The sequence below is a fragment of the Kwoniella pini genome, chromosome 3 (assembly GCF_000512605.2).
Source record: "Kwoniella pini CBS 10737 chromosome 3, complete sequence".
In the NCBI taxonomy this organism is placed as follows: Eukaryota; Fungi; Basidiomycota; class Tremellomycetes; order Tremellales; family Cryptococcaceae; genus Kwoniella; species Kwoniella pini.
In genome coordinates, this window is record NC_091718.1 from 709478 (window position 1) to 736904 (window position 27427).

At 37.5% G+C, this 27427-nt stretch overlaps 11 protein-coding genes across 11 annotated transcripts; 7 read left to right on the forward strand and 4 right to left on the reverse strand.

The window, feature by feature from the left end:
- Positions 1-253: 253 nt before the first annotated feature.
- I206_102465 (uncharacterized protein) lies at positions 254-833 on the forward strand (the record flags this gene model as incomplete). Its single annotated transcript, XM_019154576.1, has 3 exons — positions 254-340; positions 459-620; positions 702-833. 3 exons carry the CDS (start codon positions 254-256, stop codon positions 831-833), a joined length of 381 nt encoding a protein of 126 aa, XP_019011979.1.
- A 368-nt stretch (positions 834-1201) lies between these two features.
- Positions 1202-3187, reverse strand: I206_102466 (uncharacterized protein; the record flags this gene model as incomplete). The annotated part of the gene is made up of 5 exons (XM_019154577.1): positions 1202-2279; positions 2356-2726; positions 2803-2875; positions 2943-2995; positions 3080-3187. 5 exons carry the CDS (start codon positions 3185-3187, stop codon positions 1202-1204), a joined length of 1683 nt encoding a protein of 560 aa, XP_019011980.1.
- Positions 3188-4332: 1145 nt separating this feature from the next.
- On the reverse strand, positions 4333-6935 carry I206_102467 (uncharacterized protein; the record flags this gene model as incomplete). The annotated part of the gene is made up of 9 exons (XM_019154578.1): positions 4333-4818; positions 4881-5262; positions 5305-5949; positions 6027-6094; positions 6160-6485; positions 6536-6588; positions 6641-6719; positions 6779-6822; positions 6874-6935. The coding sequence occupies 9 exons, from the start codon at positions 6933-6935 to the stop codon at positions 4333-4335; spliced, it is 2145 nt and encodes a 714-aa protein (XP_019011981.1).
- An 821-nt stretch (positions 6936-7756) lies between these two features.
- On the forward strand, positions 7757-8659 carry I206_102468 (uncharacterized protein; the record flags this gene model as incomplete). The annotated part of the gene is made up of 3 exons (XM_019154579.1): positions 7757-7939; positions 8008-8445; positions 8558-8659. 3 exons carry the CDS (start codon positions 7757-7759, stop codon positions 8657-8659), a joined length of 723 nt encoding a protein of 240 aa, XP_019011982.1.
- A 171-nt stretch (positions 8660-8830) lies between these two features.
- Positions 8831-12208, reverse strand: I206_102469 (uncharacterized protein; the record flags this gene model as incomplete). Its single annotated transcript, XM_070202565.1, has 9 exons — positions 8831-9136; positions 9194-9474; positions 9540-9683; positions 9757-10164; positions 10217-10371; positions 10424-11265; positions 11339-11448; positions 11512-11744; positions 11811-12208. 9 exons carry the CDS (start codon positions 12206-12208, stop codon positions 8831-8833), a joined length of 2877 nt encoding a protein of 958 aa, XP_070058666.1.
- A 343-nt stretch (positions 12209-12551) lies between these two features.
- On the forward strand, positions 12552-14166 carry I206_102470 (uncharacterized protein; the record flags this gene model as incomplete). The annotated part of the gene is made up of 5 exons (XM_019154581.1): positions 12552-12699; positions 12757-12942; positions 12999-13654; positions 13713-13953; positions 14009-14166. 5 exons carry the CDS (start codon positions 12552-12554, stop codon positions 14164-14166), a joined length of 1389 nt encoding a protein of 462 aa, XP_019011984.1.
- Positions 14167-14274: 108 nt separating this feature from the next.
- Positions 14275-18929, reverse strand: I206_102471 (uncharacterized protein; the record flags this gene model as incomplete). The annotated part of the gene is made up of 13 exons (XM_019154582.1): positions 14275-14403; positions 14473-14582; positions 14648-14735; positions 14802-14916; positions 15036-15835; positions 15886-15993; positions 16047-16133; positions 16197-16433; positions 16493-16669; positions 16733-16904; positions 16974-18218; positions 18292-18437; positions 18531-18929. 13 exons carry the CDS (start codon positions 18927-18929, stop codon positions 14275-14277), a joined length of 3813 nt encoding a protein of 1270 aa, XP_019011985.1.
- A 403-nt stretch (positions 18930-19332) lies between these two features.
- I206_102472 (uncharacterized protein) lies at positions 19333-20334 on the forward strand (the record flags this gene model as incomplete). Its single annotated transcript, XM_019154583.1, has 5 exons — positions 19333-19361; positions 19424-19436; positions 19503-19885; positions 19948-20125; positions 20182-20334. The coding sequence occupies 5 exons, from the start codon at positions 19333-19335 to the stop codon at positions 20332-20334; spliced, it is 756 nt and encodes a 251-aa protein (XP_019011986.1).
- Positions 20335-20803: 469 nt separating this feature from the next.
- Positions 20804-21175, forward strand: I206_102473 (uncharacterized protein; the record flags this gene model as incomplete). Its single annotated transcript, XM_019154584.1, has 1 exon — positions 20804-21175. One exon carries the CDS (start codon positions 20804-20806, stop codon positions 21173-21175), a length of 372 nt encoding a protein of 123 aa, XP_019011987.1.
- Positions 21176-21237: 62 nt separating this feature from the next.
- Positions 21238-23490, forward strand: I206_102474 (uncharacterized protein; the record flags this gene model as incomplete). Its single annotated transcript, XM_019154585.1, has 9 exons — positions 21238-21467; positions 21531-21683; positions 21757-21861; positions 21915-22093; positions 22155-22219; positions 22292-22478; positions 22563-23035; positions 23091-23150; positions 23206-23490. 9 exons carry the CDS (start codon positions 21238-21240, stop codon positions 23488-23490), a joined length of 1737 nt encoding a protein of 578 aa, XP_019011988.1.
- An 869-nt stretch (positions 23491-24359) lies between these two features.
- I206_102475 (uncharacterized protein) lies at positions 24360-26881 on the forward strand (the record flags this gene model as incomplete). Its single annotated transcript, XM_019154586.1, has 6 exons — positions 24360-24839; positions 24927-25003; positions 25058-25148; positions 25216-25899; positions 25968-26596; positions 26686-26881. The coding sequence occupies 6 exons, from the start codon at positions 24360-24362 to the stop codon at positions 26879-26881; spliced, it is 2157 nt and encodes a 718-aa protein (XP_019011989.1).
- Positions 26882-27427: the final 546 nt, after the last annotated feature.

Here is a 27427-nt window from a genome sequence, read left to right on the forward strand (position 1 = left end):
CAATAGCGTTATCTTGAAGACCTGTACAAATTCTTGAGCATAAGATTCTGCTATGCAATAACCAGTGCGTTGTGCCTTCAAGCGTAAAGCGTAACTTATGTATTCGGAAAGTTCCGTTGGAACGGAACGAATTGTTTTTAAGTATAATTTTGAATTTCATAAGAGCGATTTCTGTCAAAACAATCAAAATAGCTATTTGAATTACACTTTCATAAAACATATTCACCAACTTCATTAATTAACCAGAACAATCATGGCACCTATAGTAGGTACTTCAAAGGGTATCAAAAGAAAAGCAGGAGGAAATGGGAAGAAAGGAAAAGTATTTGTAGAAGATAAGGTGAGTTTGATTACTGTTCAAATCTAATTCAAATTCACTATATTGTTATCAATGGATATGATGAGCAAATCTGAAGAAGTCTATTTTAGATTACTGACTATGTTATTATAATGTATAGAAAGATTTACTATCTTTAATGTCATCTATAACTTCTTCTAAAGATAATATAGCTGAAAAGAAAATATCAAAAAGAAAAGCAATTTTAAATGAAGAAAATCAATTAATTACAGAAGGGAAAAAAGAGAAAAGTAAAAAAACAATAGAAAAAGAAGCTGCTCTTGTAAGTAAATTATACAACTAATTCAAAAGAGATATTTTGATTATTTTTTTAATCCCGTTTGAAATTGAAATATCTAAATAGGAAAGAGCCAAAACTACTTTAATTGAAAAACAACGTTTGAAGAAAATCAAAAAATCTTCTTCCTCTGCCATCTTAGATAAAAACGAACCTTCAATAGATATTCCAAAGAAGAAAAAAGTCGGTTTTGCTTAATTGTAAATCTTTAACTTTATCACAAGAAGGAATGTGGAAGGATATCATGTATTTCTAATAATTTTGTATGTATAGTATTGATCAATGTATAAGTGAAAGGCAGAAAGATTGTTTTCACCTTGTACCACCGTACTCGCCGATTTCTCACAACGGCGCTCAAGTCTGAAAGCAATTTGCAACATTTCGAGAAGAGATATGATCATCTAATATGCATTAAAATAAATATATTTGCTTCATTTTCACCATATGGTAAATGTTCGTTCGACAAATCTAAGCAATAAATATAATCCCATTTACATAGAAATACAACAAAAGGTCCATAATATAATTCCGATCCAAGTGCATCTCTAAGACTTGTTCCAGAACTGCTACCTATCCGTACTTTGCTCTGAAGCAGGTGAAGATATTGCAGGACCATCTCTAGGTACTTCACTATACAAAGGTGGTAAATCTACGATTTCTTCCTGGAATCTTCCTGCATCTGCATGTCTTCTATAAGTTGGTCCATTATTATCTGCAGGTCTTCTTCTTGGTCCATTATTACGTGGTGCATGAGTAGCGCCTGGTGGTAAAGTCGGTATATTTTCTGGATATTCAGGATTGGCAACTCGCATTCCTCCTGATTGATTTCGATCATTATAAGGTGGATAAGCTTGACGTGGTGATGATGTCGTTTTAGTTGGATCGCTATTTGATGATCCTTGAGAAGATGAGTGGTGATGTCCTGTATAAGGTAATGCAGGGGGTAACGTTCGATTGTGTTCTACAGTTGTGGAATTGGGAGAGACAGGTATTTGAGTGTTTGATTTAGTTGGTAATGGTCCTGCTACGCCTGGAGAACTTGGACTATGATCCTCATCCAGTAATGACATTTCCGTTGCAGTATGATTGTTCCCTTCCCAATCTGTATTGGCTATTCCACCCAATGCGGTAGCACGACCTAGTCCAGCAAACCCAGCTGACGAATCTCTAGAGTCTGATGAGGGTATATATGAATTGTTGGGTGATACGCGTCCGTGACCTTCAGGTGGGTTGAAAGTTCCTAGTTCACGATAAGGTTCTACCATAGGTTGACTGACTCTTGGAATAGAGTCATCATCACCTGCTAAATCAATGTGAGAAACATCCAACTTTCCAGCCATTATTCCTTTACTTCCTCTCTTCCTTCTTCTAAGTAAAAAGAATAGTAAAGCACCTATCAGAGCGACTCCAACTAAAGCCCCGATTACTATTCCCGCAATTGCACCTCCTGAAATACTAGAGTTTCCTCCACCTTTGCTACTTGTTTCGGTAATTGCTAAAGTAGCTGCATCAAGTGTTCCGGTTGTGAGTGTAATAGGCCAAGATCCAGTCGGTTGAGGTGTATTATCTATACACCATGAATCATTGCTTGGAGTCACAGAATAAATTCCGGATGTACCTCCTCTTCCATATCCTTGTGCCGAGCTGCGAGGATATTTTCATTAGAATATCGCTCACGGCAAAGAGAAATGCAATATGAAGGACATAAGACTTGACTCACTTGTACATAATAATGAATCTTGATTGAGCAGGTATATCCAAAATCCAATCACTTTGACTAGTTACTCCAACTTCCATAGGTACATCATAAGGATTGAAACTTTGATCCATAGCTATAGCAGTGAAATTATAAGGACCATATTCTGAACCACCAGACCAAGAAGTTTCAAAACCTCTTTCACATTGTACAGCTTGACCGGAAACTGTAAATGTGAAATCTAATGAGACTGATCTTGAGCTAGCGTAATCCAGACAACTTGTGTCATCTCCAGGTTGAACGGTTTGAATTTCCGATGATCCACCTTTACCAATGCCATTTCCATCAGATACAACTACGACGTAATTCACTCCGGCTGCTAATTGCAATTCGATCTGCAGATGAGAATCAGTTTGCATTCCAGAACACATTACTGACGGGCATATTGATTGTAAAATATGGTTAACTCACTTGAGCACTACCGAATCCTGTTGTCGCGTCAAATGTCGAAAGCTCATAGAAGAATGGTTGTCCATATACGGGTCTAAAATTACTATTCAGCAATCGAGCTTCTGTAGATTGTTGATGAATCGATCAGGCATTGAACTCACACTACCCAAGCTGTAAATGGTTTAACCCCACCTGACCATGTAAGTTCTACAGTCTAATCAAAAAGAAAAGTTTGACAAGCGCATTAGAATGATAAAACTCATCGAAAGTCATGTCATAAATCTTTCGTAGGACTCACTTGACAAGAAGAAGTATTTGAAGGCCAGTCGAAATAAAAATCTGCAGCTCCAAAAGCTGTCGGGAAAATCAAATTTGATAGGAAGAATAATAACAAAGGTAGATTCATATTGATGATGATATTCAAGAAATTGTCCGAATGATGAGATAGGCTGAAAGGAAGATTGAAAGGATAGCAAAATGGATGAAAGGAATACCTTTTTTGAGTTATTAGTTGATTTAGCAAAACATGAAGATGATATTCAGTCAATCCAGTTGATTATCCTTCGGGAAAAGCGGACCGATTTACTTTGAGCTATTCTGATGGTGATGATAAAGTTGAAAGTTGAGGAATTGATACACTATATCTATTCACGCGCCTGAATATGTTTTCAAGTTGAATTTGTATTGGGATGAGCAGCAATAATAGAAAGAATTATCTTTGGTTTTAATGAAAAGCGAAAATAAATAATGAAAAGCAAATGATCGAGTTAAGCTGTGCCAAGAAATGTCTCTTATGTTACTCTTAGTCTATAAGACAAAAAGACAAAAATGCTGCTTATGGTAAAATATAATTTCTAATTGTTCATTACGATTTTCAATTTCATTGGTTCTAATCAGGGAACATGGAATAAGGGATTTTGTTATTGCGATTGTGAATACTCGTGTTCACCCGAAATGGTCTTCCTTTTGGTTCCTTATCATGCCTGTTCGATGTCTTTGCTTTGTTCGATTGGAACATCTTAAGTATGATTCTCCATTGGTCAAAAAATGACCCACATGCATACGTTCTTTCTTAGCCGAGAAGATTATAATGCCTCTCTTCACCTTTGGAAAAACGAGTCATATACCGATTATATATAGATCTCTGTTCGCCTTTTTCCTGATATTTACGTATTGATCGACCATTTATAATATACTCCCGATGTCCTTAGATCTACCAACTCCGAAACGTATAAAAATAGATAAATAGGTGTGTGGTCTCATTTACAGGTGACCATTACTCAGTATCAATTTGAAATGGTCCTTATCAATCCGCGCCACTTTCTCACTCAGGTTCCATCCATCAATTGATCTGATAAACTTGGTCCGAAGTGCTGTTCCGCGTTTTTCGAGACCCGAACGAATATGGAATATCTTAAGTGTATTATAGCTAGCTCTCTTTAAATAGGGACATTCATATATAAACATCATGATAAATCCGAGGTTCATATACCAATCACAAAGAACTTGTACATATCATCAGGAAGTATATATCATAAAGAATTTGTATATCTACAAAGTCAAAACAGCAACTTCAAGTCCGGTACGATTCTCCAACTGATCTCTTGGTTTCCCAATAAAATCTTCAGTCTCAGCTGTAATTTCCCTCCAATTAGCATTCAAAGCCATCTCAATATCCCTCATATTCTTAGCTAAAGGTTTAGGCTTGAACACCACTTCCTCTTCTTCTTCTTCCTCTCTGTGACTCTGCCCCACAGGCGAAGAATGAAGATCTTCGTGATGATCCATTCCTTCTTGATGAGCTTCTTCAGGTGATTTGTATTTCCTATTTCGTAATCCCTTCTTGTTCTTATGATCATGGCCTGAAGCGTGTTTTCCATCGTAAGAACACCAAGAATGGGCGAATCCTTTCTCCGTAGGTTTAGGTTGTCTTTCTGGAATACCCAACAAATCTGGAGCGCTAATATCGAGTGAAGGGAGGAAAGGCTGATTCAAATGAGAAAGGACAACGTGCGAAGCTGGAATATGAGTTGGGAACTATGACATGGCAGGTATCAGCAAGTTTTGTTGGCTTGGCGCTTGGACAAAGTCGAACTCACTGCAGTAATTTGAGCAATCTGATGAGCGATTCTCAATACAAACTTATCCAAATCCAGATCACTTTGATCGTATGCGAAAGGCATTTCAATCTGCATACCAATTTCCAAGAAGCCCAGATAAATGGTAGCTGCTAGAGCAGTTGCGGGGATTGATACCCAGCCAATATAGTCATAAATCTGAAAAGGGAGGCAGAAGAGGTAAATGTAGACCGTCAATCGCAAGTGGAAGGTATATGCTGAGGGTATGGGTGTTGTGGCTATCTTCTCCAGATCGGATATTGACTTTTGAAGCTCCATGATAGCTGTCAGAGTCGGAGATATTAAGGAGGAATTCATCATTCCTCGACTAATCAGATCTGTGACGTATGCTTGAAGGTACATCCTATATGATTTGATGATTAGCATGATCAGTGAATGGGCTTACAAGAGCTCCTGGGGAATCTCCATTGAATTGCCTGCTTTCCTCTTTCTCTTCCCTCCCTTTGCTCGTTCGTTATTATCACCAAGCTTATGCCATCTGAACCAATCGTAGATGATCTTGAAGATCCTTAGAGGCGGGAAGAAATCCCAGAATCTTGGTGTAGGTGGATGTCGAGGGGGCATAAGTTCAACCGTAGCTAGAGTTATACCTTCTTCGCCTGCAGCATTGTTTGATCTGCCGTACTTTCCTGATCGCACGGTTTGAAGAGAAGACCTTTGCCGATTCAAAGCGAAGATATCGGGATTATCAACTTGGACAAATGACTTGGCGGATTGTATAGCTTGTTTCTTGAACACCTTAGGATCTGTATTGAGTCCAGAGCCAATACCCGAGCTGGACGAGATAGACCCATTCGAAGAAGGGCTTGGTCCCTTCTCCGTATCGACAAAGGGATCAGGCAGATCTCTTTGGTTGAGTGCGTCGGTTCTAAAAGCAACTGAAGTGGTGAGGGGAACTGCGATCTTATCGGTGTAGGCTCCCGCTTTGTCTCGAGGTAAGCCATTCTGCCATAATGCCAGTATGTGAGATCGATTGATCGGTGGATAGGCCGATGGGTTGTATTTGGGCAAGAAAGCGATCAGATGGTAGCTATATCGGCAGTCTGTGTCAGTCGTTTGTAATAACCATCGACATTGACCTTGAATACAGGTATGAAGGGTACGCACAGATCGGAATAGAATGGTCCCACTTCTCCTCTTAAGGCGTGCTTTACGGACACTGCAAATGCTTGTACCTGTTGGCAACGATCAGCTTTCTCATAAACCCACTACAGGAGATATGGAAAACCAGCTGACTTACCAAGCCAATATATGTCTTTTTCTCGACAAGCCCTTGCATATTCAACCTAGCTTTCTCTTCCTCCTCCTTAGCCTTTTCCTCTTCATCATCCGTACCATCTCCTTCGTCCGAGTCACTAAAAGAAGGATGAGCCGATGATTGAGCAGTACTGTAGCTTTGCAAAGTTTCTTTCGACACAGGGTCCTTCTTAGGTTTCTTCGCTTTCGCATCTTTACCCTCCTTCTTGTCTTCATCTTTTGGTGGAGGTGGTGCATTCGGAATTTGCATCCAGATTATCATCGCGAGTTGTCTCGAATTAGAAGTGAGGTTCGCCCAAACATTACGACCTATACATCTGTCAGCTAGATTGACTTCCGGAGAAAAGTCGGCAGCTCACCGTCCCACCATCTACCATACGAGCTATTCGTTTTGAAAGAAACGATTAAAGAGCTGAACAGTTGATTGATTAAGCGCTGCCTTGATCTATGATAGCCAAACTTACACGATAGTACCGAGCACAGTGAGCATGACAGAATTAATACCCAAATCTGTGCTGGAGAATCGACTGACACAGCATACCACTGGACATTGTATAATCGTCAACACTCGACGTTGATCCTAATCACACAGCTGAACTTACTAGTCGCTACTCCTGCAAAGAAAAGGACGAGAGGCCAGATATCACTAGAACCGTATCAGTTTGAGTATGATACGTGGATCATATAGACTACTCACTCCAGTACAGTAGAGGCGAATTTATACGCAGTCCAAGCGAATGCATGTCTGAGTGATGGCATTTCGCTTGGTGGTCAGCACGTCAGAGGAAGATTAACGAAATTTGTAGCAGTAATAAGTGATAAGAAACGGAGTTGTCGGTGAACGATAGAATCTAGATGATAGAAATGTAAGTAGAGGTAGGAGGTTGGTCCAAAAGAAGAAAAGAAGTTATTAAAATGAAAGGATTGATCAATGATCTTTATATACCTCATCAAACCATGTTAATTGAGTGTAACTTATCGATTGAAATTGGTGTGAGGAAGAATCTATCACGCAAAGCCGCACTAAAAACACGCCCTTTTGGCATTTTCAATACTTCAAAATATGATCTTCAAGTGTCGAATGAGATACGACCAGCTTTGACCTCGTGAAGGTAGACATCCTTTGAGCATCGTTTCATAAAAGCGTGTTCACAAAAAAAGCGTTTTTGTATTTTGGTTGAGAGTGACAGTGACGATCGTACATACTTTAAGTTCCACTGTAGTGGTAGAAATTCTCAGCGACGTTGCGAATACTTTTTGCCTTGAATGAAATTCATGTGATGCGTAAGTAGCAAAGCATATATGTTTGAACAGAAGAGGGTGATTGTAATAATACCTTTGAAACCTATTGAATACCCTTTAGAAATCTCGAACAACCGGAGCTTATTTGTGAATGCGGAGATCGCCGTATTTTCAAGATTGCTCGACTGTACCCTCTCGAAGAGCTAGATTGTTGATGAATATGACAAGCGATTATAGCATTATACACAAATATCCTTCACCTACTACTCACTGCTAAGTGGCTCTGATCCCAGCCTAAATCTGAAGACCTTTTCACCTGAAAGGAAACTACAATCAAGATGGAAACATATACTCTCCCTTCATTTCCTTCTGAATACTCAACAATTCACATATGCCTTTTCGAGAATGTTACAAATTCATCAGAAATCAAGAAAAGATTAATTGAAGCAGCTACAACTGAAGGAGAAGAAGGAGAAAGATTAAGAAAAGAAGTTGATTATGGTTTTATTGAAGCTGATATTGTAAGTAATTTTTAATTGAAATTATTGAATAATTTGATCAAGTTGATTTTTGAATTTAAATAAATTAGTTGGTATCTAAAGAACATCTTTTAACTTCAATAATGACTACATTATTATATGCTTTTCCTTCAACATCAAATGCAAATGATTCATCAAAAGATTTAAATTTAAATTTAAATAAATTAACTATAACAAATGAAAAAAATAATGATAATGTTAATGAAATTAAATTAAAACCAAAAACTCGTACACATAATTTACATTCTGAAATTTTATTATCATTATCACCAAATAATAATATAACAGATTCAATTAAACGTTTTGGATTATCAGAAAAAACAAAAAATTTAATAATTATAAAATTTACAAATAATGATTTTAAAGAATTACAAAAACAAAAACAAAAACAAAAAATTATTTATGAAAATATTCAAAATTTAGTTAAAGGTAATTTAATTAATTTAAATGAAATTGAAAAAATTACAAATTGGCAAAAAGTTGATAAAGTGAGTTTTAATTTTATTTTTTTCAATGATATATATATATATATATATATATTCATTAATTTATTTGTCTTTAATCAATATATATATTCATTTGTTTTTTTTTTGTTTTTAGATTTATAAATTATCAGAATTAAATTCAATTAAATCTCATGATTTAATCTCTAAAAAAAGATCAGCTGTCATTAGTACAGTAGGAGTAAAGAATGTTATATAATCATCTTAAACATTTTAGATAGACAGAAACCAATTGAAATTATATCAAGAGACGACGTTGATAAGAGGAAGGAAGACCAAACAAGCTCATCCCATTTTATACCCAGCATATTATATACCCCTTTCCAATATTCAAATATAATATGCAATGCATTAATACATTCTTCGTTATTTACGCAGCAATACTTAACAAACCCATTCTTTTTCCTGGTTTAGCAGCTACAACAGGACTTCTAAATTCCGTTCCAGTTCCTGTTCCTGTTCCATTAATTTTATTTTGAGGTGTTCCAAATCTAAGTAATGCTGCATTCCTATTATCTAATCCATATGACAACTTTCCGTTCGAATTTGTAGTTGAAGGTATGGTAGGTGAAAGATGTGATAATAATGGATAAAGAAGTAATTGAGATTTCCTTATTGATTGTATAATAATTTCTTGTAAAGTATTCAAATTGAAAGAAGAATATGTGGGATTAACCTAGCATGATTTGATCAGCTTATACACCTTTGCAGTCAGTTCAAAGCTCGAACTCACCTTATTCATGAATTGTTCAACCATCTTATCATCTTTGATAGATTGTCCACTAATATATATTAAGAATCCGATATCCACTAGAGCCTGAAGAGCGTTTTCTGGATTGGTGCTTTGAGATTCCCAGCCTTCCAATTCCTTTGCGTTGGCTACGTATCCTTGAATGAGCTGTTCTACGATTGGTAGTTTCTTGAATGTCGGAGGGATCCCTAGAGACTTAGTCGAGTTGACTAGAGATTGGAGGGAAACCATGATCGCATGTGATGGGGCCGAAGGAAGATCACCTAAAACGAGAGTTATAGCGATCAGCTCAACAGTGCACATCATTCAGGTTTACAGATGCACGTACCTTGCCACGAGGCCTTGACTTCTTGCGAGCCTCTATACGGATCATAAAGAGGTGCAAGGAGGACCAGAGCTTCTTGATTTGCTTTCTCTTTCCACCTTATGACGGATTTCGAATGTAAGACAAGCAACGATTTCTCGATATCATCTGTAATTTAAAAGTAAAATTAGATCAGCAATGCGAAAATGTACTTGACATGTTATTCGATCGCATGATTTACCTTGATCTATAGATCCATATCCAGCTATATCTCTCAGAAAGCCACTTTGCTCCGTACAAAGATAGAGTGCGATTCTTCCAATGAAAATCTCAGCCTCAATTCCATTCTTACCATCTCCTCTTGTCGGTCCAAGACTATCCAAAACCTTCTCCAACACCTTGATCAGAGAATTCAAGGTCACTTTTATCTGCGAAGAATATTCGGAATATAACGATGAAGGTAAATCCGACATATCATCTTTGATTGATATCGCAATTTCCTCAAAGGTACTCAAGACGTTATCTAACAGTGGGGTCCTATACGATGATTTCTTTCCCAGTATCGATCGGAAATTGTTGAAAGCTGTTGAAGTTGAAGGACCCATCGGGAACGCCAAATCGGAGAATAAATATGATTCAGGCGAGACATCTAGGAAAAACTGATAAGCTTGATAGTCTCGAATTTTCATTCATTTGCTTACCAATTTTCTCTGTACCATTCCTAACCTTCTCTCCAGCTTCCCTCACTTCTCTTTCAGTGATATCAAGCAGTTCATCCGATTTCTCCTTCCAGACTTCTTTGATTCTTATACTCCATTGGCCCTCCAACGTTTCCCTCCAACGTTTCCCGTATTGACTGTTCGAAGTCTCCCTCTTTCAATATATTATTTAACGAGTTCCGTACAGACCATATGTCCTTCACGTTCTTGAGATCTTTCAACCACTCCGGTAAGCTTTCTTTGAGCAACTCTATCGAATTCAATTGCCATTGTTTGAGTGTAGAATCGATATCAGGTGATGAAGAAGGAGTGATGAAAGGTGTGAAACCAATTATATTATTCGGTAGATACCTAAGTAATATTTGACTCGAAGGCAATTCTTGAATGATCTCCGTTGCAACCGCAGGTGGCTTATTGACGGCTTCTGAAGCTGAGGAAGGAGTTTGAGGAACGTAATTGAGAGGTAAAGAAATACTAGCCAATCTGGATGCTCTTCTCTGATGTGAGTTTTTCCGACTGGAAGGTGGTGGATTTGATGTCGTAGTTGAACTTGTCAATCGTCCTTTTTGCAATAACCTCATCATTTCTTCTATAGTACTTTCACTATCTTCAGACGAGGTAGCTCGTCGCTCGAACACCCCTTTGGCAGAAAGAACTGTCTCGAGCATGAGTGTGACGGAATCAATTATGATAGTCGAGATGGTCGATCTTTCTTGAGCAACTGTTCGTGAAATAGCTGCATTCTGAAGTTTAGAGTTCGACCTCCTACGTATCTTTTCTGGAGATTTGGAGGGATCAGCATCGATATGTTGAAGCGTATCTTTCAATGCCTTGGTCCGTTGAGATAGTAACAAGTCAAGTGCGTCTGGGATAGGTAGATTGTCAAGAAGAATGATAGCTAGAATGGTTGTAGAAAGGGATTGCAAGTCAAGTTTTTCTTTTGCACGAAGGGCAGCAGTCGCTCTCTGGACAATTTGGGATCGGAAGGGAAGAAGTATCTCCCATTGTTTCTGTAATAGAGGGAGGTATGGCTATATCATATACGATCGCGAGGATAAGCTGTCTGTATCTACAGTGATCGGCAATGAGGATTAAATCTCTCACCTCATTTTTTTCATCCGGCATGGAGCTCAAACTCTCCTTAACGACCCTCGTAATGAGCCACAAAAATGCGGCATTCAAATAACTTTGTTGAGCCAAATAAGAGTATAATGCTATTTAGGACCGAGATATACGTTAAATTCCGACCAGTAACCCTTAAGAGAGGATCTGCTTACCTTCAGGTGCATCCAATAAGAGCTTCATGTGAGCAGCGGTAGGTAGCATGTCCATCAGATCATCTTGTTGATGGTCGTCTCCATCTTGCGAACCTTCTCCATCCAAGGTAATATTGATATCCGGATTACTACATGACCTAGCTATCTCCCTCAAGGAGTCAGATAATCGCAGAGAAGACGAATGAAGTGATTGTATTTGAGTTGCTGATGTCAGAAGGTCTCGATAACGGGTACTATCATCATCACGCTCATTTCAGTCATACTGCATATTGTTTTGAAACCTACTGGACTGAGCTCACCCAACCATTAACCGTAATTCGGATTGTTTATTCAGTGCATCATTCCTCATCTTACTCTCCACCCTCTTAACTTCATTGACAGGTAGCCTTCTAAATACTTCATCGGGTTCCATACCTGCCCAATCATCTTTCGAAGTTGGTGTTAAAACTCCATTTTCGTTTCTCTTTCCTCTACTCACGCCTGTACCTAATAACGTAGGTGTTGAAGTACCCGTAACAGAAGGATGGACGGACGAGCGAGAGAATGAGGATTGACGATGAGGATCAAAGGATGGGATAGATGGTCGAGAGATGTAAGATGGAGCTCTGATTGATCGTTTTGAAGAAGAGGATTCTGGGACATTATATGTTGGTAGCGTAGGATAAGGTGATGAAGCAGGAGTCGAGCGGACGGACATAGTGCTGTAACTCGAGAAAGATCTAAGCAGACCTTCCACAAGCTTCCACTTCTACTCAGCTACTTTGTTGATTATTGAGGTGCTTGATCTGCTTTATGCACCTGTTGAGCAGTTTTGTGCAACAAAGTTTCTGGATTTTGGTCGTGTTGTCACTGTCACTATCACTTATTGGTATCGCCCTCAGCCGAAGTTCACAAACGCGCGACTCTCATGTTTCAACCGTGGGGAACTAAATCCTCGGCTATCCCCTACGAGTGAAGTCAAAATGGATAGGAATGAACAGAATTCGTATAATGAAGATAATCTTCCTTTATACCACTCTCATGACTTAAAATAACGCAAAATGGCCATAGTGGAAGATGTCACTGCTGAAGATGAGGTGACTCAGGTGGAGGAGCAATCAGCAGGAGATCTCATCAGCGAGTTAGAGAAGTTGACAGCTCAATTGCAAGTTCCGACTGAACTTGTTCCTGGGTTTATGGCTGCTCTCGGTATGTCAGCTATACGATAGAATCGTTCATGAGCTGATCATACCCCGTGCAAAACAGATCAGAATGCGCTCGATCATTATCGTCTGAAGGCTCTGGGTATACTCCATGATATACGAGGGAAAGTAAATAGTCCAAAATGGGAAGAAGTTGATTCTGAAGTCCAATTCAAGGTGATGGAAAATGTTATCCGTCTAAATGGAGATGACCCTTGGTCTTCGGTAGACATACGATCAATTATACAAGGTCAGCACGAGGCTCAGAATCGTTTTACCATAACGTAGCTGACATGACTTCCAAAGACCTTTTACCAAAACTTGACCATTCTATACCTTTATTGATCCTTCCAAAACTTAAACCATATTTCGCTTCACATCCATCACTTTCTTCTAATTTTAGAGCATTATCCCGTCCAATAGGTGGAAAAGATTCAACAATTGATTTACATGATATTCAACCTTTTAAAGATCCTAATTCATGGGGAATTATAAATTTACTTTCTTTTTCTTTAGAACAATTAAATTCAATAGAAATTGAAAAAAATATAGGATTAATTTTACCTCCAACTTTAATTTTAATGGATGATTGGGAACCTTTATGGCGTTTAAAAGGTACTAAAATATTAGAAAAATGGATTAATAAATTAAATAAAGAAATAATGAAACTTATGGGAATTGATAAATTACTTATTAATTCATTAATTCATACAATTTCATTACAATCAAATCCACCTTTAAAAGGAATATTAGAAATTACTATTAAGTTAATACAAAAATGTAATGAAAATTATTCGAAAGAAATGATAGATTTTTATAGTGAGATTATAGAAAAAGGTATTATTCAAGGTTGGATTTACGCTCCTTCAGGTTTAGAAGGTAGATCAATTTTAATACATATAAATGAAATGTTATTAGTGTTTTGTGATTTAATGGGTACAGGTATAATACGTTGGTTAAAAGTGAGTCATCTGATAATTTCTCTATACATTGAAAATTGAGCTGAGATATGAATTATAGAATATAATACCAAATTTACTTCAACCATTACAATATCCACCTACTCAAGTGGTTTTACCACATTATCAATCTAATTTATCAACTTTATTGTATATTATGAAAAAAATAAGAAAGACAGAAAGAGTTGAAAGGTGGAGAGGTCAAATATTAAATATATTATGTAGATTATGGGTACAACTCAAAGAAAGAAGAGGAATATTAAGTTTAGAGGAAGAAGAAGAAGAAGATGAGAATGATAAAAGTTAGTTAAATCTCCTAGATCAAAGTAGATGATTGACTGATTCAATTTAAAATAGATCTCAATGAGGAAATTAGATCTTTGATCAAATCTATTTTCCAAGAATTAGAAAATCAAATACCTTCTATTAAACAAGATGAATTCAATAAATTATTACAATTATCACCTAATTTATTTAACGATTTTATTTCCAACAACTTGAATTTGACGATTTAAATAAATCAATTCTCACATGATATACCCAGCACATTTATACCTTTATTGAATATGATTCAAAAATTCAAGATGAATATAATGCATATACTACATTTGACGTATGACTATTTATCTTTCTTTGTTGGATCTTGTTATAGGTGGATATCTACAAAATTTATCTGATATAGCTATTACAGCATAATCACCAGGTAAAGAAGAAGATATCGTATAACTATTTTCCCAAATATCCGTTATTGTCTATATAAAAAATATTAGCTTTTCATTCATATACTCTTGCAAATTTGCATAATAATTTCAATTACATACCTGAGTTTCAATTACTTTCGATTTTGAACCATATTGTTCTGATCTAGTATAAGTGAATGAAAATGGAGGTGATCCAGTGAAAATGACACCGAATGCAGCGGGTTCATCACCTAACATCAAAATATCAGTTAAACAACACACGAAAAGCTTTACTACATGGCAATCATGAATTCACCTTCTCTTAAACTATCTTCACCTTCTACAATCTTTGCTTTAGGTAAAGGATGAACAATCCGTTTCATACCTTCCACCTGTCTTTTACACTATATAACCATATAAGCTATTGCGGCCTTCCTTAATCGCTTTCAACAATATTATACTATACTCACTTGATTATCTTTCAAAGCAACAGATTTAACTTCAAATATACCTTTTTCTTCTGCAAACCTTGAAAATCTAGATGCTGATGAAGACACTTTATGATTTTTACCTAACCATTGATATCTACAATTCAATATTCAATCAGTTTACAAGGTACATTTTCTTCTTTTGACCCCTTTGATAAAACAGGTACGATATGATGACAAGAGGAAAAAGCAGTACAGAAAACATTCGAGACTTACTCAATTGTCCAAGGTGATTTTCCTTGTAATAGGAAATCTAAACTATCTCCAACACATAAATCTTTCTTATCATCAACTGCTACAATTCTAGCACTTTCAACAACTTCAACTATTGATCTCAATTCATCAGATTCATTTATAATTTGTTCACATTCATTTAAATCTTGAATTCGTGTAATCATAATTTCATATCTTCCAATTTCTTTTAATTCATATTCCGGTATACTTAATGTCCATTCTGGTGAATTAATATTATCAATAGTATAAGTTTTAATAGATGTTGAAGCAGGTTTTCTGATAGCTAAATCTAATTTGAAAGGCGCTGTACCTTTTAAGTGGATTTTAGCATCTGTATTAAGGGGTGAATCAAGACATAGTGGTCTGGTATTATGTTTAATGAAAGAAACGGAAGGTTTAGAATGTACGTTATGGGATAATGAAATTTGGATATCGGTATTAGGGTAATTACCATCAACAATATTCAATAAGTCGTATCGATGTGATCCGGGTTCAGAAGATAAGTGCAATATACCGGTTTCCTGAGCTGATTTTAATGTATGTTTAGATGTTCGACCTTCAGAAGTATATCGATAATTTAATTCGTATGGTGCTTGTCCGGTGAATTTGAGCGCGACTTGTTGTTCTTGACCTGCGCAAAGACCTTTGTGGGTATATGAGTTGGGTGATGCAAGTGTTATACCGGAAGTCTGCTGTAATGAGACGACAGGCCGAGGCTTGAAGTCAATCTCGAATGTCGAATCGGATGTGAGAATATCACCTTCGCAATGAGCGTCTTTGATCTGCATGCTCATATTAGCTATCATGATTCTTCGCCTGGCGACCGACTTACCTTGACAAGCTTGTATACTCCCTTGTCGGAGAAGCTAAGGTGATTATTTGGATCTCGAACGGTGATTTTTCGGTCTTTGCCATTTACGGAGTAAGTCAAATCCCAAGGCTGGAAAGGGATGTCAGTGTGGGTGATCCGGACATCATTTACAGCTCACTTACAGCTTCTCCGGTCAATCTGAGAGGGGCTTTTGCAATTTCTCCTGCAGTAACGATCAATTTCTGGCTCTTGGCAAATCTAGCAGTCGGCTACGAGGTGTCACAATGTCAGTCTTCAGAGACCTTATCATGGCTGAGCTTTATGCGACACACCTTTTGTCGCTTGATGTCTACTTCAACTCCAGGCGTGACTAGCTTTCTCACGCAACCATTACCATCTTCAATTGATACTAATGAGATTGTGAGCTTGCCATTTGCACCACTTGTTGCCGAGAGCTCGTCAGGTACAGGTACTGATATTTTGTTTTTGCCAGTTTTGACAGGAACTGTAAAGTTTTCCGATTGGCTTGACCAAGATTTGATATAAGCCAACTTGAGAGGCGCAATACCCTGAAGATTAAATGATCAATTGACTGTTCCTCGTATCAGAGTAATCGAGGTGAGCTTACCCGAGCTTCGATGTCAACGTCAACATGATCGCCTGAACAAGCGTACAGCGTATGTTTTCTCGTATCTCCGATTCGTCCTACCATATCGACGTTGGCCAGAGGATGGACGGTCTGCTTGATAGGTGATTTGTCGAGTTTGACACCTTTGTAGCGTTTATCACCCAATGAGGTGAAGGTCTAGCAGGATAGTGACCTGTGATTAGTACCTCTATATCGTGATATGCGTGTGAAGTCGCTCACATAGGTGTACTCCCCTTCATGCTCTGGACGAAGGACGACGGAGCCATAATGAGTCTGGAAACTTTCGGTCAAAGTCCTCGCTCGACCGCCTTTACGCTGTTCGGTATATTCAAGTCTGAAAGGCGGTGTCCCAGTGAAATCAAACGCAGCAGTGGCTCCTACATCCATTGCGCTATAATGATGATGAATGAGCCCATAGTCTTTCCCACTAGTAGAAATGTTGACATTGAGGAGGACTTACCATTCATGTAAAGTAGTCACGCTCATATCCATCGTAGGTAAAGGAACCATCTGCACAGTACAGCTAGAAGGTTCCATTACTCCTCCAGCACACGGTCCATCTACATCAAGCAAGGTATATGTTCCAGGTTCAGAAACGACAATGTCTTCTCTCTTTTTCGAAATTTTAAGAGTTTTGACGCTCTTTTGGCCCTCAAGAGATTCAAAGCTATATGAGACCTCATAGTCCTTTTCCAATTGACCATCTAAAACCACTTGTACGGGAATGTAGGTTTTTTGACCGTGAAGGAGTTGAATAGTAGAAGGACAATCGAGTCGTACTGAGGGTCGGGAAATTACGTTGAAAGCTTTCTCAGCTGAATGACCAGAAGGTGTATAGGTATTGTGTAAAGCATCAGATACAGTAATGAGGGATAAAGTGAAAATTCCAGGTGTATTATGAGTCACTCTCAATGGGACTGTATGAGTTTTTGAAACTTTATCTCGTCTTACAAGAGCAAGATCATCTGTAGGCTCAATATCCTCTTCTATACCTTCTATTATTCCTGTCTCCACCTTAACATTACCAGATTTCACGATTTTCTTCCAGCCAACTTTCAAAGGTCCAACTCCACGAGCTTGGAATTTAGTAACTTCTTCATCTCCTACACATCTCAATTCTGGAGTTTTAGCTTTATCGTTTTTCAAGATTATCTTATTTTGTTTTTCCTCTTCTATGAATTGACCTCCTGCTGGACATTCTATAATTATAGCTTCTCTATGAGGTGTGATGTGAAATTTATCACCTCGTTTGTCAGTTACAGATTTAAGTGTAATCAGACTGGGTTTGTCGATAGTAATGAAAAGGATATTTTGTGAAGAAGCTAGATTTCGAGGAACCAAAGCCATAGAATCTGGTGGTTTCACTGAAGGTAATTTTGCTATGTCGACTTCTGCTCCAGTCGATCCTTTTCCATCTGAATGAAGAACTAAAGCTGATAATGGGTCTATTTCTGGTTCTTCAATATCAGAATCTTCGAAATCATCGTCCCCATCTGTTATGTGTAATCTAGGTGGTCTGGTAGGTGAACGCTTCATATGACTGCTTGATACCTTTTCTAAAGTAGCATGACCAGTCTCTAGAGATCTAACAGAATATGACACCTCTTCGGGGATGGAGTTGTTGAAGACTATAGGGATGTATAGGGGAGCCGGGGAGTCGGGAGGAATGCAGTATGTGAGGGATAGAGGATTCAGAGTTGCAGTACTGCGAGTTGAATCCCAGGTCAGATCAAAATCGAACGAAACTCCAGAAGGGACGACACGAAAGGCAGTCTTACCTGTAGGGTAGCAATCGAATTTTATGTATTCCTTCTAGATGTGATGGTTCGCTATAACGTTTGAGGGAATATAACCAATTCCAATACCAATCCCCACCCAAAGCGGCTGGACCAACTACATTTATACTGACTAAGGCTACACTAGGCTATCGCAGCGGTAGGTTAGTATCAGCAAAAAGATATCAGGGGAATAACAAGCTGAGGTATGACAACAAATCGGAAAGCTGTATTCAACTTACCTCAATTATCAACCAACAAAGTAAATTCATTCCCGCACTAAGTAAAGCTAATAACCCTAATTGCTTGTATGAAGGACTCAACATAGGTATTCTTAAACAGCCTACTGCCCAAAGCATGATAATTTCCGCAACTGTCCATCCTATAACAGAATAAGGTCCTTGAATCTTCAGATTCGAAGTCCAAGTATTTGATAAATCTAAATGAAGAATAGGTGAAAATGTATCCCATAATTTAGTAATTTCAATCAAGCCAAATATTGCTGAGAGGAATAAACGTTGTTCACTAGCTGTAAGCCATGTTGTAGGTATTATAGGTGGAGGTGGAGGAGGAGGGGCTTGCTGAGGAGGTGGTGCAGCGGAGGAAGAGGATTTTATAGGTGTGCCGAGCTTGCTCGACATATTGATGAAATGCTATATAGGCATAAGATTCGGTATTTTTGCTAATATCCCCAAATATTGTAAAAATGAAGATCCTATCTTTAAGTTCAGTATCCTCAGCACCTTCAGTAGTCTGTGTCTGTGAAGGACGATACTGATATTCGGGAACACTTATATATCCATCATTACAAGTGATCGGTCAATTCTTCAACTTTCTTTACAAGGACAACCAAAGTGACGCACTTGTATGAAACACGGAGATTGACTTGATCTCCTACGTGTTCTACTTCTCGTCAACATCATCTGCTTCAACTGATCATTATTACATGTTTATTGTGTGCATACCGTGTTCGTAGATACCACAGCTGGGTCGCCAACACTCTGTGTAGTTTGGAAGTACCCTTTAACTGGAACTTGACTCAAAATGAGAGTCCAAGGTTGGGATCCCGTCATGTGAGTCTTTCTGGCTAAATTCCTTCAATAGCTTCACGATTGAGCTAACGGTATTTATACAGGATAATATGTCAAGTCAGTTTGAATCGCCTTTTGTTCAACGTACTATGTTAAATAGCATGCTAATAGTTTTTCATGCAGATTATAACTTTACAAACGATACATTATTTGACCCTTTCCATACTTATACCTCCTTTTTTAACTTCATTCACCACACCAGTACTTTTATCATATTCTGGTGGTCCAAGTACAGTATCACATATAATGGATTGGAGAGAAATGGCTGCTAAACCAACTATATCTAAAAATTCTTTTCCTGGTGTAGAAGGTTTAAGAAAACTTAGAGGAGCTTGGGCAGGTGGAAAAGAAATTGGTTCTGTACCTTCTTCTAAAGATGATCAACCTCAAGCCAATGAAGGGGAATATGAAGAAAATAAAGAATATGATGAATATTGGGAATATGGTGTTGATAAAAGACGTGGTTGGATATTAGGTAGTGTATGGCTTTTAGCTTTTAGTATAGAGTATGTTTTTAATCATTTATCATTAGTATATCAATCGGCTGATCATTTTATAATCTGAACAGTATTGCACCATTATATTACCTTATACGGCGTCCGACATACATCTTAGATTTCTCCTTAACTTTAATATTTAATCATTTTATACTTACAACGTATTATTCAGCTTCTTTTCCTACTTCTATATTCTTCTGGTTGATACAAAGTATAGGAGCAATAGTGATGGTAGTAATTTCAGAACATGTTAGTCTTCTTTTCAATGCGTAATTCATTTGAAGCTAATAATAAATATCTCTTAGTTATGCGTTAAAAGAGAAATGCGTTCAGAATTGGATATAGGTTGGCAGCCTAATCTCGAAACAGGCCAGTCACAAGCATTACTAGAAAATCAAGATACAACAATTGGACCTAGTGGATCGAGGTCGGAAGCAATAGAATTGCAGGAAAGGTAATAGATATGTATATGTCGTGTTTTGGTTTTCATGAAATAGTTTGAAGAATGCCTCTTGGTTTGATCAACTACAGTTTATATATCCTAAACGGATATCACCGCAGGTCGTTTCAGATTACAAACGTCTAAGAGAAAGGCTTTTATTGTTCTTGAAACATCTGAATTATATCCCTTTTTACCCTTCTCACATCTAAAATGTACAGAGGGGATTATCGCTAACCCCACGTATTCCTGCTGACTATCAGTGTTCCTTCTGACTGTTCGCTGAGAAAAAAATTACGCTGATACAAACCCACTAACACGACATTTACGCACTGATCACTACTCTACCTGGGATCTGAAACCGTATACACCCACATGGGTGTTTCCCAAACACACGATCAATTATTTGGTATCGATTTTTGACCTGCAGTGTTGTTGGTGAAACACTAGTCAATCAGATCGGCCTTATCAACTCGTTCAACACGGTCATGCGATCCACTCGTTCAGGTCACGATGGACAAATGAGAACGGTCAAACCCTTTACTTCTAGAGTAAAATGGAATACTTCCGATCTTTTGCTCTTACAGCAAGATCCACTGGATAGTCGAAGAGCTGGAAGGTTTGGATATACGGACATTCCTTTATCACGACAAATACAAGGGGTATATCAAGAAGAATCATCATTGTTTGAAGATCAATACGATATTTCTCAACCTAATTACTTGGAATCAAATTCAAATCCCTCTAAATTCGTAGTATCGAAATTCATTAAGGAGCACTTGTGCAAGTATATACCTATTAGATCAATTAGAAGTGATAGACTCAAATATTTAACAATTTCTTCATCTTCAACTCGATAAATAACGCCAGAAATCAAATTCCAATTTATTTTAGTCATTCTTTTATATTATCATTCTTTCTGATGACTATTCTATTCATTTCATTATCAATTTTAATTTTCATACGTATTATATCTTCTCAATCAATTTGGGATAATTCCAACCGTATATCAGACGATGAACTTTGTTTAATATCAATTTTAGGAATCACAGTAAAAGGATTATTAACTAATGAAGGAGCTTGTAGGTATACCGTTAAATATGGAATATCAAAAAGATGGAAAGAAAGTTATTCTACATTGAATGATTTAAAGTAAATTTCAATCTCCACTTTTATCCGAAAATCCTAGATAAATGTTAAATTAATTTTCAATAGTGATCAACAATCATTTAATAATTTACCACCTTCTTGTCCTCAAAAAGAAGGAACATACGTTTCAGGTGATTATCAATCTGAAGATTGTTTATTTGCTATTATATATTCTCCTTCTTCGATAAATTCATTATTAAAATTACCTATATTGGTATGGTAAGTGTTGGCGTACATTTTTAAGTGTATTTGCATTTAGTCGGAATTGAAAAGATCCGACAATGATGTACAGGATACATGGTGGATCATATACTGCTGGATCAGCTTCTTCACCCGGATTAGACGGTTCAAAATTGGCTATAAGAGGAAATATGATTGTAATTATCTTGCAATATCGGTAAGCCAAATAGTCAGGTCGAGCTCATAGGGAATTGATCATGATAATTCTAGTCTCGGTATACTTGGCTTCTTACCTCCCTATTCATCGGATTCGTGGTCTGACCCGAATTTGGGACTTCGGGATGTCATATTAGCTCTAAAAAGTATACAAAATGGCATCGAATTTGTTGGAGGAGATAAAGATAAAGTCACGATTGGTGGACAAAGTAGTGGAGCAAGTATCGCGAGAGGTAAGCGCAATTTAGTCATTCATCTAGAACAGACTTGCTGATTCTCTCATTATGCACATAGCTCTCTTGGGTGCCCCTGAAGCGAAAGGATTATTCAGAGCTGCCATTCTACAATCTGATCCAATGGTATGTGACTTTTCTTCATGTCTGCATCGAATATTTAAGATTTAGGCGCCAAAATGATAACTCAATTGACAGAGTTACGGTAATTCACCAAACGATATAACTTCCAAACTTCGAGATTTGTATTACAGTCAAGAGCCCCTAAAATCTTGTACCAACATCGAGTGCTTGGAGAATGTACCGCACGCATCTATCATCGCTGCTCAAGACGATTTGACTTTATCTGCTCCAATGTTGATTAAGGGAATACCATTGCCTATGGGTGAGTGGTACTCTCACTATAATTATAGGCAGTACTACTATTTTTTATAAATAGGAATAAGAAATTAATTATTTCTCTTGATAGTAATTCGACCAACTTTCGATAACCCTACTTTACCCTCAGATCCAACTTTATCCTTATTTTCCAATCCTACTTCTTTACCTCTATGGAATATTTCAATACTTTTAACAACAGTTAAAAATGAAGCCGGTTCAGCAGTTTCAGATTTATTCCCAAATCCTGTACCTTTATCTTTTGATACTTATTACGCTACATTATCAGCATCTATAAACACTTATCGAGCTAATCAATTAGCTACTTCAAAAGAATACGCTTTACTTGATAATACAGGATTTGGCAAAGGTGGTGATGAATTTCGTGAGAAATATGAAACAGCAGCTACAGATGGTATTTGGAAATGTCCAAATAGGGATGTCGCTTCTATTTGGAGGAAGAACGGTGGAAACGTCTGGGTGGGAGAATGGACAAAAGGAAGTACTTATCCTTCGAATAAAGATCATGCATATTGTACGATCAAAGGAAAGGTTTGTCATGAGGTAAATTTCGAAAATCTTCCTATATCAAAGGAAGAAAGTTAAAGTATATACTCAGGATGACATTTATCCTACCTTTGGCAATTCTCCTAATACAACTATAGAGACAACATCTATAGTGAGTAGTCTGTTTCGAAGATTGTCATCGGCTGATGATAAATGCGAGTTTATAGGAAGATGAAGTTCTTTCATATTGGTCTAATTTCATAATCAACCTTGACCCCTCATCATCGATCAACGAACAAACCATACGCCATGAATCGATCAAAAACTGGTTTGGATGGTTGTGGTCACCAAAGAAATCTTTTCAATCACCGTCATTGAGAGCGAGCTCAGAGTGGTCAATGTATCGATCTTTCGAAGATGTATTCACCATCGGTGGTGGTCAAGCCAGTAGCTGTCCAGAGGGATTCTGGGGTAAGAAGGTGGAGTATGATTGGCAGATATATGGTCAATAATGGAAGGCAAGAGAACTGTTGAAAAGGAATGTCAAGGACAATACTTGGATAAAATCATACAGTTGTGTACAACATAACATACATACATACCTTCTTGATGATATGATATTTATCGAACTCTTCGACCAAATCCGTCTTTGCCCCGATAATCAACCCGGCGGAAAACGCGTAAACAATTACGGAATAACGGGGGGAATTATTATTGAGGCTATTATTATTCAGAGGGTATGACGATTTAAGTTTAGTACATTTTTAAAACCTTTTTTCGTTTTTGTTTACTCAACTCTGCTTACAAATAAACCTGGAATCAAACGCGTGTGAAAAATATTGTTCCCTGAATTTTTAGATGTTTTTATCAGTCTACCCAAATAAGGTAATTGATTTGTGAATGTACTCTTATTTGTATTTGATTTCTGATTGTTGATTACAAAATGGACTGAATTGAAATTAGAATTTGTAATTACATATTTGTTTTTATCATCGGCGTCCGCGTATCCCCATTTAACACAAACTACACCGAGCACAGATCGCATGCACCGATCTCTTTCTATGGTGTAGTGTATTTGTTTTCAATTGTCTTTTTTCATTATTTACCATATACCATCCCTCATTCTTTTGCCTACTCTTGACTTTAACTTTTATTCATAGTATAGCTCAACGCTCTTCTCGATAATCAGAGTACCACGATATCCTACTTTTTGATCAAGAACGCGAGAGTGGGAAGTTTAGAATAGGATAAATAGTCAAATAATAAAGCCAAAACACAAAGGATCAACCATAATATAATCATCGACTATCTCATATCTCTACATAGAATTTTATTGCACATAGTTTTCGATAATATACGAAACCAATAATTGACCAACATAATGCCTAGACCAACTCGAAAATCAGCATCAGGTGGTGCTTCTACTCCTCCATCATCACTCTCTTCTTCTCCTCCATCTCGTCCATCATACCCAGCAATCTCTTTACGATCTTCATCACCCTCCTCATCAAGCTCAGGTGGTAAAGAAATGCCAAATTCAAATGTACTTAGCGCTAGAACATCTCTGTTGAACGTTTTGACTAGACCTAATCATTCAACACCATCAACCAATATCATATCGTCAGAAAACAATTCTTCAGATGAAGATACCATTTACTCTGATCAATCTACTCTTAGTGGATCATCTTATGCTTCATCAATCATTAACGGTTCAATCGTCGATAAACAACATTTATCATCCGAAGATATCGCTAGAGTTTATGAGAATTATTTGGAAAAACCTTTTGTTTATACTAAATCGACAATCAAACATAGTGAATTTGGGCATTGTAATAATCCAAATTGGAGATGGACAAGTCAAGTGAGTTGGAAACACATCATCAATCTCATATTTCTATTACATCACTCGTACACCCTTGCGATGTCCGACTGACCGTCTCTGAAACAGTGGAATCCCGATGAACCCATACATCCTGAAGAAGAACCTCATCCTCCTTACTTCACGCTATTGACCACCTATATAAGGTGAGTCTGGCGTATCAGGATATGCTCATTCCCCACTGATCCAATGGTATACAGTTATATCCTCCTTATTGTTATTGGACACATGAGAGATTTCTTCGGCAAAAGGTTTAGACCTGCGGAGTATGCTCATCTGATGCCTCAGAATGTAAGTCCACCTCATCATACAGTCTGCGTCCATCTGGATCACGGATTGATCGATTGATCCCACATAGGGTTATGCCGCTTTGAACTCTGATTTCGATTCCTTCTACACTCGACGATTGAAACAACGACTGGAAGACTGTTTTGCCCGACCAGTGACTGGAGTAGCTGGACGAACGATCGTGTGCTATGATCGATCGTCCAATGATGAGAACAAAACTTTCACCCTTACTGGAACAACTACACGAGCTTTGAACGTATCGTCCTACAACTACTTGGGTTTCGCAAGTTCTACTGGAGGATGTGCCGATGCTGTCGAAGCTTGTATCAAGAAGTACGGTGTTTCAGGTGCTGGGCCTCGACATGATGCTTCCACTCTGGATTTGCATGTTCAAACTGAGAATCTCGTAGCTAGATTCGTTGGTCAAGAATCAGCTATGGTAGTCTCAATGGGATACGCAACAAATTCTACAACTATACCTGCTTTGGTTGGAAAGGGCTGTTTAGTGATCTCGGACGAGTTTAATCATGCTTCTATCCGATTTGGTGTGAGATTATCGGGAGCAAGTCTTAGGTCTTTCAAACACAATGATGTCAACGATCTGGAGCGGATTTTGAGAGATGTCATTAGTCAAGGTCAACCTAGAACTCATAGACCTTGGAAAAAGATACTGCTTATTGTGGAAGGTTTATATTCAATGGAAGGTAGTTTGGTCAATTTGCCGCTCCTCATTGAGTTAAAGAGGAAATATAAGGTGAGTCAAGGGTACTCTGACGGATTCGCTAAGTTTGGTAGCTAATCTGCTCTTTCTTGTGACCTCAGTTCTACCTTTATGTCGACGAAGCTCACTCGATCGGTGCAATGGGCCCCAATGGTCGAGGAGTATGCGATTACTTCGGCGTTGATCCTCGGGAAGTTGACATCTTGATGGGAACGTTCACAAAATCGTTCGGTGCAGCAGGTGGATACGTTGCTGGTTCAAAGGCGATCATGGATAGATTGAGACTCCGTTCACACGCGACATGTTACGCTGAATCGGTATCACCTGTGTTGCTTACCCAAATCATCTCTTCGATGGGCTCAATCATGGGAGTTGCTCCTCCATTAGCTACTCCTGCGGAAGAAGATAAATCCGATAGTCTGTCGATCGTTTCTCGTCCACAGGCTTATGGACCCGCTCCTTCTTATATATTACCAGCCTGGATGAAATTACCACTCAACTTACTGAACGGTACTGAAGGAAGAGAACGATTAAGAAGATTAGCTTTCAATTCAAGATATTTGTCTAGTGGATTGAGAAAATTGGGATTCATAGTTTATGGACATCGAGATTCGCCAATCATTCCTCTCTTGATATATAACCCAGGTAAAATGCCTTGGTTCTCGCAATTGATGCTTGATCGTCTTGGTCCAGACAAGACTCCAGTGGTAGTTGTAGTTGTTGCTTATCCGTGAGTGTCTCGCTATGATTTCATTCCGGATATTACTCAAAGTCGATTTGAATGGCTAAGCTGATAGTAACCTGGTTCCATTGGAATAGTGCTACTCCATTGATCACTTCTAGAGTTAGATTCTGCTTATCAGCATCACATACTAAGAATGATATCGACCTCATACTGAGAGCATGTGACGAAGTTGGTGATTTATTAGGTATGAAATATGGTAAACAAACTATGAATGTAGAAGAAATTATATCAAGTGCAGAAGAATTAGTAGCTTCTTCAAAATTTGATTAACAGATTCAAAAGATCGATTTTTTTTGGGAAGATCTAGATGCGGAAAGGGATGATAAAAAAAGTAAAATAATTGAATTTTGTTGAAAAATCAAATGTTATATATTTAGTAAAATTATATATATATATATATACCCATATTTGATTATACCTTTTTTTCCCATATTCTGAAAATTTAAAATAATTGGAATTTTTATACTCATATGATAAGGTTGAGAAACTGGTTTTTCTCCCTTGAAAATAATAAAAATTGGGATGTATACCTATTTTTGACTTTTTTCTTGTTATACATTATTTGTTTTTTGTTTTTTGTTTTTTGGAATTTTTTAAGATTTGATATTAGTTTTTTTTAATAGCTTACATTTAAAATCAATAAATGCTTTGCTATTTATGCAATAGTTGCATAATTTTTAGAATTTTGAACACGTCAATTAGTCATTGTGTTTAATGATTTATAGCTGAATGATGGATATACATATATCTATTCATCTATTTTTTTTACTCTATATATAAAGTGAATTCATATTTTTTGATTGATCTTTGTTTCCT